This window comes from Culex pipiens, chromosome 1 (assembly GCF_016801865.2).
Source record: "Culex pipiens pallens isolate TS chromosome 1, TS_CPP_V2, whole genome shotgun sequence".
Taxonomy (NCBI): domain Eukaryota; kingdom Metazoa; phylum Arthropoda; class Insecta; order Diptera; family Culicidae; genus Culex; species Culex pipiens.
Window position 1 is genome coordinate 77,111,594 of NC_068937.1, and position 13,533 is coordinate 77,125,126.

At 36.8% G+C, this 13,533-nt stretch overlaps 1 protein-coding gene across 3 annotated transcripts; it reads left to right on the plus strand.

Annotated features, from left to right (window-relative positions):
- The first annotated feature begins 1,195 nt into the window (after window positions 1–1,195).
- On the plus strand, window positions 1,196–13,149 carry LOC120431773 (uncharacterized). Of its 3 annotated transcripts, none has more exons than XM_039596891.2 (4): window positions 1,196–1,331; window positions 6,109–6,293; window positions 6,486–6,605; window positions 11,122–13,149. In XM_039596891.2, the coding sequence occupies exons 1-4, from the start codon at window positions 1,325–1,327 to the stop codon at window positions 11,752–11,754; spliced, it is 945 nt and encodes a 314-aa protein (XP_039452825.1). In that variant the 5' UTR covers window positions 1,196–1,324; the 3' UTR covers window positions 11,755–13,149. The 3 variants fall into 3 exon arrangements, with proteins under 3 accessions (XP_039452825.1, XP_039452826.1, XP_039452824.1); XM_039596892.2 differs by lacking the exon at window positions 1,196–1,331 and adding an exon at window positions 5,739–6,050; XM_039596890.2 differs by lacking the exon at window positions 1,196–1,331 and having other exon boundaries at window positions 5,747–6,293.
- Window positions 13,150–13,533: the final 384 nt, after the last annotated feature.

The following is a 13,533-nucleotide window of genomic DNA, read 5'->3' on the forward strand; positions in this document are numbered from 1 at the left end:
ACAATTTTAAAGCGCCCGCCGCGGGATTCGAACCGCCGAAATCTGGATTGTGAGTCCAGTGCGCGGTCCGATTGATCTACACGGGCGGGACACAACTTACCATAAGTGAATATTAAATTTAGTTCTTTGGTCCTAAAAATAAGTCCAGGTACCAGTTTTGTACCATGTGCTTCGAGCATTGTACAATATGAATACAATATGAGAGTACTGAAAAACCAACCATGGTTGTTGCTACTATATTGTAGGGTTAAATTGAGAACACGCACCGACGTATTTTTGCTGAAAACATTCCGTGCTTGGATTGACTGATGTGCAGTCAATTTTACTATGTCCAAGGCGGTATGGCAATTTGACTCCCCAATATGGAAAACATGATCATGATTTCGTAATTGCTACCATGGAATTTTCTGGATGCATGCACCGAAAAGACACGGTTAATTTAATAAGAAAATGTTTTTAAAATTACCATGGTCGGGCTTTCAGTGTACTTGATTACTCAAACACTCGAACCCCGATGGTTTGAAACCAACTGTTGTCAAACGAAAGGGGTCACTTTTTAGTTTGAAACCCCTTTTAAACACACAATACAAAATGTTTGTTTTGATAGTGTGTGAGCACCGTGTAGAAAGTGACAATTCGTCACTTTTTAGTTTGACCAACGGGGGATATAAACTAAAATTGTCAAACAAAAAGTGACCAACCACCGGGGGTTGAGTGTATGCAACAACTAATTTCTGGAGTTTTTTTTAAAAAAAGGTCCAATAAACAAATTTCCAGTTTTTACTTTTTGGGTGTTTTTGACACCGCCTTGAGTTGGGGGTGTCAAAAAATACCTCCAGATTTGTTGGAAGGAGGTTCACCCAACATAAAATGTACTTTTCGAATTACATTGAAAGCACAATTAAAACAAATAAATTCATTAGTTCGAAAACACACTCACCTCGCTCCATTAGTTGCTATCCACCAAATACCATGAAAAAATATATGGTTCGATGGCAATGCTTGCCTGATATTTTTAGAAACGAATCTATTCTTAGTAAATGTAAGGCATTTCGCCTTATTCGCCTTCATTTTCTTAAAATAATTTGTACCTTATCTTTCCCAAAATACGGCGTTATCAATAAAAGCACTCGTCACAAATTCGCGTAACACAGATAAAGAAATTTGTTATCAGGGCATTGATTAGGTTCGACCAATATCAAACCGGTTGCGGGAGGCGAGCCTCCAGTATAATTTAGTGTATAAATGGATTGGGAAACCTTATTCTATCATCAGTGTCCACTAAAAGTTTGTGTTGTAACTGTGTCGTAGTCGAGATCTTAACATGTTAGGTAAGTGAATTTCATTATTTTCCATGAGATCAATAAATACAAAACTCGAAGTGTTAACAGGCTATCGATTCAAATAAATTACAAAGAACAACATGAAATTCAATAAGTTTTCAAAATTGCAAAAAATTGCACTGGCTCGGTTCAGGCTCCAAAATTCTCATTTGTCAGTGATAGTCAGGCTTAGTGAAATTTCACGCCTGCTTTTATAAGAAAAAGGGGGACGTGTAGATGCGAGAAAAAATAACTATCCCTACACAGAAAAAATAGTATAAATTTACTCGACACGGAAATTATGAATCACTTGTAAACTCAGTTAATTTAAACTTAAGATTCGATGTAATCGTCTGTGTCACATGTAAAATCATGTTTTTACGTAGGATTTGTTGTATATTTACATTAAAACGCATTTAAATTTAAATGTTTAATGACTTGCAAAAGTGATACATCATTAATAATGTAACATTCAGAAATATTTTGTCTGTGTAGTGATAATGTAAAACAGTAAAAGTTGTGATTAGTTATAAAACAAAACCAGTAACTTGGTGAATTACAAACATATTGAAAAGTTTTGCAAATCACTGTTGTTACTTGCACAAATCTTGTTTAGCACACAATTAGAAAATCACCTTTAAAGTACCGGTATTCCTGTCAGTTTCGTGGGGGATACTCCGAACTATTTGAGCTATGATTTCATTCATCTTTAAAGTTGAATGACGTACTCGTACTTCGAAGAACTGATTTTTAACAACACGCTACTGACGTCGAAACAAAATAAACACATCATATTTGCCCACCGAAAGTAAACGCCGCGCGCAGGCATCAAGAGGAAAAAAGTACAAACCGGAACGGTAGACGCTCCCACCGCGATTTTCACGTTCATTCATAAATCGGGTAAACCCAGCTGATTAATGGAATGCACGTTATGCTTACGCTGTACCGCTATTTGATAGCCGGTAGCAGGCCGAGATAAATATAGAAACCACACACCCCCCTACGTAGCAATCTTATCTGTGTATGTACACAACCAAGGTGTACCCTTTACATGACGTCACTAGGAGGGTATCCCCTGACGCTGACGGTCGGAAATCAGCGGTTCTTAGAAAAATGTCTGAAACATAACAGCTCGTGCTTAGCTTACATAATTTGCCAATGTTGGAATTCTATGATGTCACGGATGAACTTACACCCAAATGGAAGACCTCTGATAATCATTGAGGTGTCATAACAACAGCTGTTCTGACACTCAAAGCATGTTTGCTTGTTTAAAGTTTTAAACGTGTATACTACTCCGCTATCAAGATGACGCTATACATTTATGATCAAAGCATGGTCTTGCCAAAGGATTTGACTTATCTGCTTAGGAGTAGCCATTGTTCAAAATTTTAAACAATTTCAAGATATTATGCATCTTTTTTGAACAACCATAAGTGCCTTAAGCTTTTGGAACGTAAAAACTCAAGCACGAAAAATGAAATCGTCCAAATTTGTTGCTCATTTGTAGTAGCCCCTACATGCTTCGTAGATTAATCATCACATAATTGCAAACACGTCACTCGAAAGAAATGATTCAAATTGCTAAACTACAGCTTCGACACTGTTCTGAAACGGAACGAGGCGATCCATCCTCCTCCAGTGCTCTACGGTTGAGCGTGTGGGAAGGTGTGTTGACGCATTCGCTATGACGTGTAACAAGGTGATTCCCCACATTGCGCAACCTTGTTAGATGAAGGTCGTGCAAGATTTGTTAACCAATATCGCTAGATGCATATTCTATCGACCCCAACATTCAAAGGTTCCTTTATCATTCCATTCCGTAACAACAACTTCCTTATCATAAATGTTTGGTTTGTTCAGCAAAATACCGGCGTTTTACACTGCGTTCCACGAGCGCCATGTAAACAAACGAGTGAATCAAGCATCAGCTGTGACTTATATCTACGTTCATTCAAGAAACTTTCCCCCTTGCGTCATGAACGTTAGAGATACTCAGTAAAAAATGTTGAAAAAAAATTACACAATAAATAGAACTTATTTATATTAAAAAATTAAACTAGATAGATATTTCCATTAGTAGCCAACATTATTAAAATGCATATTTATTTTTTTTCTTACTGTGCTTCGTACTACCAACACAGCGGCGATAGGGTGTCATGGTAGTAGAATTTCACAAGAACGATAAAAAATACTAGCGAGCAACATATCAACTCAGCTCGCTATAAGTGATTCACAGCTTTTTCCCGGCTGAACGCATACCAATTGACCTATTGTGATGACTGGACGAATTCGTTTGAATGTGGTTGAACTTGAAACATGACCAATTTTTCGCATCACAGCAGGCTGAACGACGGGCTGGACCGAAGAGCCGGCAGAGTGATGTTCCGGTAACTTGCATTTAATGTTTGTTTATCTCACTCACGCCTCTGTTGGGCGATAACCTTAAAAATGCTCCCCCGTATACAAACAAAGAATAGCCGCCAATGATCTATTATTAATCATCTGATGCAATGTTAATTTCAAATGATCTAATAGCATTACTTAAATTAAATTGTATCACGTCCACGTTCGGCTCCAGTTCAATCAATTTCACAGAAAAGTCAACCATCGCTGCAAATCATGAAACGAGGCTATGGCTGAGTGACAATATTTGTGAGATGTGCTATTGCAGAAAATATGAAAAATTTGAAGAAAAAGAAATTCGTTCAAATGCTGAATTTACCAGCTAAATTCTGATAAATTTAAAAACTAAGCCATTCTAAAAATTGGTATCAATGGAATCAAGCAGAGTATGTAAGAATAATCTGCATAATCCAAACATGTCCATAAAACACTCGCATAATCCTGCTTTGCACGGCAATTATGTGTAAGCTTCTAAAAGTGTTAAATGGTAGGACAGTTTCAAATCTCAAAAAACATCAAACAGGATATGTATGGTTTAATGCATGTAGGCACTCCATAAGCAAGCAGTACAAGAAAGGGGTACACAAAAACAGTGGGAATTTATGTTTTTTTCTTCGGGCTGACCAATGTGGATAAGGCACACAGCAAAAGCATAAAAAGCACAGGATTACAAAAGTGGCCGTTCTTGCTGTGTGGTTTAAATGCTCTTCGCTGGTAGCGTTGCGCTCAACTTCCCAAGGGGCTACAATGTACAGAATAAAATCAAAACAAAAAACTTGCGAGATAAGTAGGTGATGGCAATACCAATGACGCTTCGGGATTGCTACCTTTCGCATTATTGTGTTAAAAGAGAAAAGTATTCACTTTAAAATTTAATTTCAAAAGAAATATATATCGGGAAAAATCTAAAAGGCGGTCTTAAATTTAGATATTTGAAAAGATGATACGGGAAATTACAGCTGATATGTGATCGAATCATTCTGTTTATAATATAATATATCACACTGTTCATTTAATAGTCGCATTTATAAGTTTTTGTCTTAACGAAAAATGTTGTCGACATAAGATTATTTTTATTTTTTTGCTCGTCAATTTTAACAATACAAAAATGTCACATAAATCGTGTGGTAGACAAATGAAAGAAGCTAGAAACAATCCAAGATGGGCCATTTGTTATAAATAGATTGTAATAAATGCTATAATAATACATCGCCTAAATATTATTGTTCTCAATTAAACAAGGATGTAGTTATACTAATAGGGCTGCGCTTCTCAAATAAACCGCCCCATAGACCACCTCTACAGCCACCTACGTCAGGAATAACAATATGTACAACCGAGCGTCAGACACCCGTCTTAAGGAAAAACCACCCAAACACCTTTTCTCACTCTCTGTATCTTTTTTTTTCTCTCTCTCTCTCTCTTACTCATCATAATACACAATTGTACGAAACTCAACACGATGCGACTGACCGCAAAGAAAACGAATACATATCGTCGTTGTAATGCGATCTTACCACAAATTCTCTATTTGCAAAAAAAAGTAATATTTCTTTTTTACCAATAAAAATATCAATTAAACGTAAGTGATTTATTTATTTATTTTTGGCTTCATATTTAACTTAATTTGTTCAAGTTTTATAAGTTTAACCAGATCCTATAACATATTTTAAAAATAAATAGTCTCTCTTGTTACAACTTCTGAGCTTTATAAACATTTTTTTGAAAAGCGATTGAGCAAACTATTCAAAACAAGGTAACATAATTTTTAAATTACATATTTCTAAATTAAAATACCGTTTTTGCATCATGACCTGGATTTTTCTGTATTTTATGTTTCATAAAGTGTGACATGACACTGATGATGTATTACATGTATATATTTTTGAACTTTTATCGCATTCGACACACAGAGAGTAGCAAACTCTCTGAGCCGGGGCTCTCTCATTCAGAGATCATTTGGTGTAGGGCCCCGGTACATAGAGAAATCAATTCTTAGCTGCTCGCAGGCTGCGTGAATAGCTTTGAGGAAAGGAAGGAGGGAAAAACACCTCGTTCAGTTTTGAAAATTAAACTATAAAGTCAGTTGAGTTCTGGACGCTGAACAAGATAGACACATCGGGGTGTCAAAAACGGGATCAAGAGTTCGGACAGATAGTCAGCGCATTCGTCGAAAGTGTCGTGATAAATGTCTAGGATACCTGTGAATGTGCAAGAATATAAGAAGAAATACTCCTATGCCATGAGAAAATACCCTATATTTGAATATTTGTGTGAAGAGTGATTAGAAAACGAGAGTTCTTGTATTGATTGATTTTATCAGTTCGTCAACCATTCGGTACAATGAAGCAATTAAATAAAATCTCGCATAATATTACAGTGATTACGGTTGTGATCTGTGCAATACTGCACCAGTGCAACACTGCACCTCACTTTCAGCATGCCCAACCGCCGCCACTGTTCGAAAGTGACTCCCTTTGGATGAATCCTTGCAGCATGGCCAGCTATAACAATTCGTTTACGCGGAATTTTACCAAATACCAGCGGGCTGAAAATCTTGAACGGGTAAGCGAATCAACTTTATTTCCTCCAGTTGTGGTGTAAATTTAAAATTAAGTGAAGAATATAAAAAGTAGTATTCAATGGCGATCTTTAATGTTACTCTAATGAAAGATTTCAGTAGGTGTTTTCTTCAACTACAAACAATAAATGTTGTCAGTCATGTTTTTAACATAATGTCTTTGTTATTATTTACAGATAAAAAATGCCATTTTTCGAACAAGGCAAGAAATCGAGCACATTACTATTGAATCCGGAGAAAACACCGACTGGAACTCCAAGGCGGAAAAGTACACATTTCTAGAGCCGTACAAAAAGGTGAGCGTCACTACTTTCAGTAACATTAACAGATAGATAAAAAAAAGTGGTTAAATTGTGAATACCTTCATGATAAAGATGAGAACAAACTTCCCGCAGTTATGAATAACCGAACACAACGCACATGTTTCTGTAGAACAGTAGCCAAGGGATTAGTCTACTGCGCTTTAGCGGTAATTATTTCAAATAATTTGCTGCCTAAAACCTAAAACAATGACGTTATTTTGAGCGGCTGACAAAAATAAATTGGGACCATTATGATTTGTCTTAAATTGCATTGCATCGAACACATCTGACTACATCAGTTTAACACATGGTCGCTAAAGACCTGGGCTGGTGGTTTAGTGGTAACCGTGGTTGCCACTCACTTCAGTTGGCCTGGGTTCAATTCTAGTCGAGAGTTGGTGCCGATCAAAGTGTTAAGATATGTAAGAGTTGTCTCCAAACTAAGCCTACGTCGGTGGAGTCGCTGGTTGTAGTCGTGCAATCCAAAGGTCGTCAGTTCGAATCTAAGGGACGATGGGTCCATGGTGTGAAACGAGGTTTAACTGCTCTCCTTATTAAAGCTCTTAGATGCATAAGGGCCGAGCAGAGACTTGCAATAGCGACCGCCACGACCTGTTAATTGCTAATGTGGATGGTTTCGTTTTTTCGCTAATGGATTGCCGATATTCTAAGATATGGCCTTTTTTATTTGCCTTTTGACTGATTAGCGGATTGTTTTCTGATTTATAATACAGAACAGTGTACATACTCACCGCGCGGCAAGGAAAACCGATCTTTCCCGCGGATCCAACATCCTGCTGAAACCACATCAACGGCAGCATATTTCCCTTTTTTCTCTATCCATGCCGCGCTACTAAACATATTATTACTGTAACGATACGATCAATCGATCCATATGAGCGTGCAGTGCGTCCGCGGCGTGCGAAAGTCGTGGTATGTTCGGAGCCAGAAGCTTATCATTAAATTATCTTTCACGCTTCTGGCCGGAGTCAGTGGTGTAGTGGTAGGCATGGTTACATCTCAACCCAGTTGGCCTGAGTTCAATCCCAGTCAACCCTGGATGGCATTTCTTGAGACGAAAATGTTTGATCACACTTTCCGTGATTAGGTCATACAGAATCTGTATATAGGGACCATCCATAAACCACGTGGACACTTTAGGGGGGGGGGGAGGGGGTGTTAAGCGATTGTCCACGCTCCATACAAAAAAGATTTTTTTTGTATGGGCAATTGTCCACGAAGGGGGGGGGGGGGTTTAGATTCCCAAAAAAGTGTCCACGTGGTTTATGGATAGTCCCAATAAAGAAATACAGATTCTAAGAAAAACATACAGATGTACAGATTTTCCCGAGTTTTAAATAAATAATTTAAATAATTTTAATTCTTTAAATATATTTTTTAATTGCTGAATGAGCCCAAACATAAAATTTTAGATTGTATGGCATTTTAATGCATTAAAAAACAATTTATTTTTGAAAAATTGTTTAAAAATGTCAATACAGATGCCAAATACAGATTTTCGTCCCCCTGATACAGATATACAGATTTTTGACCCTCAAAAATACAGAATCAAATGTGGCAACCCTGTGGGGAGTGTCTGTCTTGTTATTTTAGCCTTCGGATACCTTAGAGCCGAGCAGAAACTTGAAATAGAGACCGCTAAAAACCTGTGCGTTGTTAATGCGGATAGTTTAGTTTCACCGCGGGCTGGCTTTCCGATCGCATCGTTGTGCGTTCGTCACCTCTTTTGTTCCAACTTGTAAACCCGCGATGACCGTGAAGAAGCATATCGAGCGTGTACACGGTGGCATTGTGGAACAATTCAGCTAATATAACAATCTGAACTTATTATCTCTTTATCAATTGGGTTTGGAATTTTATTTTCGACAATTCTCCCTCGTTCTCAAAAGCAAAGCTGAGATGTTTTGCTATGATGTTTCTCAATGGTTTAAACGATTTTCGAATTTATCACATCATAAAACCGAAAACACTTAATTTGTCAGCAAATATGCTTACTGAAATGTCAATGATTCACACGCTTTTACCACGGACGTGTGGTGGCTAAAATGCTGCCATGATTCGTCATCATTTCGACCAGGATCGGATGAATTAGATGAAACCTTTACATCGGCGGCGAAATATGATGTTGCAAGTCATAACAAGCCCATGATTTTATTTTTTCGAAAATAAAATAAACAGTTTTGACGATCACGTTACGAGGCCACCGGCTGCAAGCTAGGCGAAACCGCAAACCTTAGATTTCTAAATTTTCTCTATCTGCATTTCCAAAATATAGCTGTGTTTACAGAAGAATAATCGCAACATTGGCAATAAATGCCCTGCCTCATCGGTCTCTAAACTGTTCAATCCTTTTTTTAGTCTCGTCATAGAATGAAACTTAAACAGCATAAAACTAAAGATCGCGACTCGCGCTCAGGCAAACTGCGCCGACGCCGCGCCGTTGTTCCGACCTGTAATTAAAATTATAACTCATTATCATGTCACAGCACCTTCCTAACTTACCTTATATCATCGTATCTTTCCCTTAAAAAATCGATGGTCCATAATTTCAGAGGCGAATGATCCTTTTTCCGTTTTCGAATCCAAATCCATCATTTCGTCCCGCTTGTCGAGATCGGCATAAGACATGCTGCACCGCCGGCTCCAAAGGTTGTCTCGCGAAATGGTGTATTTTTGTGCAACTTATAGGACGGGTCGGAACATAAAAAGTTTGATTTATGAAAATTCTCAGTCTCACACAACCCATATTTACAATCATATATTGTATTTTAGAGCCAAAGAAATCAAAAGGTGGAACAAAAGCTTGGTGAAAAATATAAAATTTCCAACCTACCACGATAAATTGCGAGCACACTCTATTGGCATAGCATTCTCAAGTGCATTTTGCTTTCATTTGAAATTTGAACTTTATGTAAGTTTGAAAGCAAAGCAAAGCAATCTACTTTAACGACCCCGGGTCTTTTGTGGTCTCTGTTGCAAGTTTCTGCTCATTTCTATTCGTCCGAAGGTTTTGTGTGGTAAGTCACCCAAAACCTCTTTTACGCAAATGGACCGACGTTTTACTTCCCCATCCGATAGAAGGCGAGATCAGGCCAATCTCTTCTCGAAAAATGCCACCGGGTCCGTCTGGGATTGAACCCAGGCCTTACTGGTGAGAGGCTACCACGCTAACCACTGCGCCACCGGACCCGGTAAGTTTAAACACCGTTCAGATTGATTAAGTACATAATTTTTACATCAATAAATTAATAAAATAATTTCATTTATTTCTTTTCCCTTTCCTTTATAATACCGACTTTCTAATAAATGTTGATGAAATTTCTACCCATCATATCCTAATACAGAAACCGTCGGAAAGTACAGGAATGTGTTTGACCACTTTAAAAAAGAATTGCTAAATTTAATTAGCGCAATCCATAAAGAATAAATTGTCCTTCACATCTCAATGCAAATAGTGTTGAAACGGATTAGGCTTTGAAACTTCATTTTCTAATGTTTTAATAAATCAAAATAATTAACAAACGGTCAAGTCCTATATTAAGCAAAAAATGTCTATTGAAATAATTTACTCATGAATAAGACAAACGTTTTACGCTTCTTTGTCTGAAAAAAATGTAAGATAAAAGTAGTTTGGCATCAAATTAAACTGATTTGCGTTTTCTGATGTGCTAAAAACTCTGCAAAATCTGCCATGTCTAAAAATATAAAGGAGCGCATGTATTGCGTGTACATACGTACAAAAAAAAAGTAAGGTTAAATTTTGACCAGCCAGCAAATCAAATGGTGCGCTAGTGTGAATACGCAAAACGTCATAAGGCATGAAAAAAAACTTCATCATCCCGGTACGAGACGACCAATCACGACCTAAAGATTAGAAATTCAGCACGCCGCTAGTCGAAACCCATGCCCTACCGGTCAGGATTCCCAGTGAGCAGATTTACTCTTTGAAGGGATCTGACTTTGCTGAGCCAGACAAGAATCGAACCCATCACCTTCCGCTTACAAGGCGAAGCCCGTAACCTTACGGCCGGGTAGCTCTGCTTTATAGCAACAACAGGAACCTTTTAGATCATACCCTCACATTTAAAAATGTTAAAAAAAAACACCGTTTCCGACTTGTATTCCTTTTCCCCACTTAATCCATTAGACCCATTAGAAACAAATTGAAATGTGCGAAAACGTCATTTCAACGCTCATGTTAATTATTGTTGGCATCTCTTAATTTATTAAGAAAAATTAGCTGGCCCCGGATACAAGCACTCTTTCAATATAATGGTCTGCGATTTTTTAATAACCAGATTGCAAAGTTTGTTCCGCCTAAATCAGCTTATTACAGATAGTTGGGATTTATTCTACTGACATATGGATATAATGTGAGATAAATTAGGTGGTTTATACTGCCTCTAAAGCTTTTTTTGCAATATATTTTTAATAATACAAATCTTACGCATATTTAAATCTTATTCGTATTTTTTTTTAACTTTTGCAGAATCAAACTACTTGGGAGCCTCGGTTGCAAGTGTACTTAGCTTCGATCCAGGTAATTTATCTGAAACAAGTTGATTTGGATAACTTAAAAAATGAAGATGGCAAAGCCGGGAAAAAGCTCGAGGAGTTACGCAAACAGGCAAAACAATTGCTGTGCGATATTCAAGAGTATCGAAACATCTCAAAATCTCATGAACAAAAAAAGGAAAACACAGGATACACGAAAGAGCAAATGAACTCTTTGATCAAATTTGATGTGACGGAAGACTCCGACATGGATTTGCACAAATGGTTCTTAAAATGTCGCTTCCGTTGTTTCTTAAATGCTATGGAGACGCACGTAGATATACTGTACAACAGGACGATATCCAAGACAACGAGGAAAGTTCGCACCACGAAGATGCCCAAAAAGAAGCCGCGAAAGGGCAAAAAGAACGGGAAACTCCTTAGGAATAAATGCTGCATTGTAAATAATAAACCCAGCAGTCCGGCCACGCCCAAACCACCGATGGATCGCACACACAACAATAAAAAGAAACATAACGAAAGAAAACAGTCAAAAAATATCGACCAAAATCAGAAGAAAGTACAACGCAAAGGCAATAAAAAGGCAGCTCACAAAATTCAAATGTAAGTTCTCTTGCCATAGAACCATCACCCGAATCTGAAATCGTGTGAATTATGCCAGGAAGCATAACAAACTTGACAAATGAACCTAATGTTAACGAAAAAGACATTGTGTTAAGTAATGTGCATTCATAAGAAAATTGCCAAAAATATTTTTCAAGGTAGATTCGATAATAAAAAAATTAAGCAGGCTCTGGTAGTTAATCAGTATACATGCTAAAAAATATTGATAAATAAGTGAGACAAATCAACTAGAAGCATCCAAGAAATTTTCAAAAACTATTTTTGTCCAAAATTCCGAACCATCTACTCCACTCAACTACTCAGAGGCCAATTGTGAATAATAAACAAAATTAGTATTGTTAAGGAAACAGACTTGATAGAAAACAAATCAACTACTGACAATTCTTTACATATTCAGAATTAAATTTTATATTGGCTGCAATAAAAATCCATTGAAAGTAGGTCAGTTCACAGCATCAATATTATGTCATGGCATTAATAACTATTAAATTCTACAAATGACTTATAATTTGTAACCACTGCATCTTCTGTTAGTCATGATCTCGATTGGCAAACTCACAACATACTTACCGAGAACTCTGTGCTGCAAGTGTTATGCTGAACTTTTAACATTGTTTAAATGAATAGCAGGAACCATCCTGATATTTAAATCTTTTTAAAGAAATACAATGATCTGAGGAACATTATCATTTCATCAAAACGTCACAGATTAATTCCATAAATATACATGAATTTACTGAGTGTCGGTAATTGATCATGTTCGTTCAAAGCAGTATGATATAGCTAATATAAGAAGGACTGACTAATATATTTTCATAATTTATTTTTAAATTGCTAATGACTTTCTATGCTGTGATATCGGTAAAAATGTACATAAAGTAGAATACAACAAATAGGCTTAAAACACACCAAAAATACTAGGATGAATACTCTGTGTGGTTATTCAAATGAAGCAGTATTAGTAATATCAGTCAACCTGTACCACATCCGTGTCAAATAATTGTACAAAAGACAAAACTTATTTATTTAGCTATAAATTGCTAGTAGAAGCATAACAGTTAAGCAAAAAGTTCCTGAGTATTATAAGAAAAAAAAAATACAAACGTTTAGGGAATAAGAATGTCATCGTCAGGCATCGCAGCTTCATTGCAGAATGGAAACAGGTGCCTTAAACTATTGTTGAACATTATTGTTGCATGTAAAAATCCCTCTAACAGCATTATTTTAGTCAAGGATAAGTAATCTGCCTTCCAGTGTTAATTTATTACCTTTTCATGTCTTAATTTATTACATTCTCATGTCAGTATTCACATCGAAGTACTCTACATATGTTAATTAAACAGAAATAGCAATTATGACAATACAGTCCAATTTTAAAGTTATGTTTTTCATTATTATTGAACGAAAAGAAAATAAGGCGTGTAACTTTAAAAAATTAACGGGTATTGTTATTTTTTTATTTTGATGAGTTTTTGTCCATTTATTCGATATGTCCAAAAAGAGCCACTATGCATACATTCCTCGGCATACATAGGCTGTTCATAAGAATGTTTCATTGAAAGAAATAAGTTCTTTGATTTTCACGGTATGCCCTGGTTTGTGTGCATTAGGGTGGTCCATATCCGGGTACCTCCTAAAATCAAAGATTGACCCATCACTACCCAAGCAGCATGTTTTGAATTAGTTGCATGTAAGGCTTGGCAACATGCAACTAATTCAAAACAATCCAAAATCGCTGTGGCAACATGTACGCAACACTCCT

What these genes read in the sequence shown, in the direction of transcription:
- LOC120431773 (XM_039596890.2), top strand. Translation starts at nt 6,072, where the DNA reads ATGAAGCAATTAAATAAAATCTCGCATAATATTACAGTGATTACGGTT. An exon ending in GGGCTGAAAATCTTGAACGG is followed by an intron (nt 6,294 to 6,485) that starts GTAAGCGAATCA and finishes TATTATTTACAG; the next exon opens with ATAAAAAATGCCATTTTTCG. An exon ending in TTCTAGAGCCGTACAAAAAG is followed by an intron (nt 6,606 to 11,121) that starts GTGAGCGTCACT and finishes TAACTTTTGCAG; the next exon opens with AATCAAACTACTTGGGAGCC.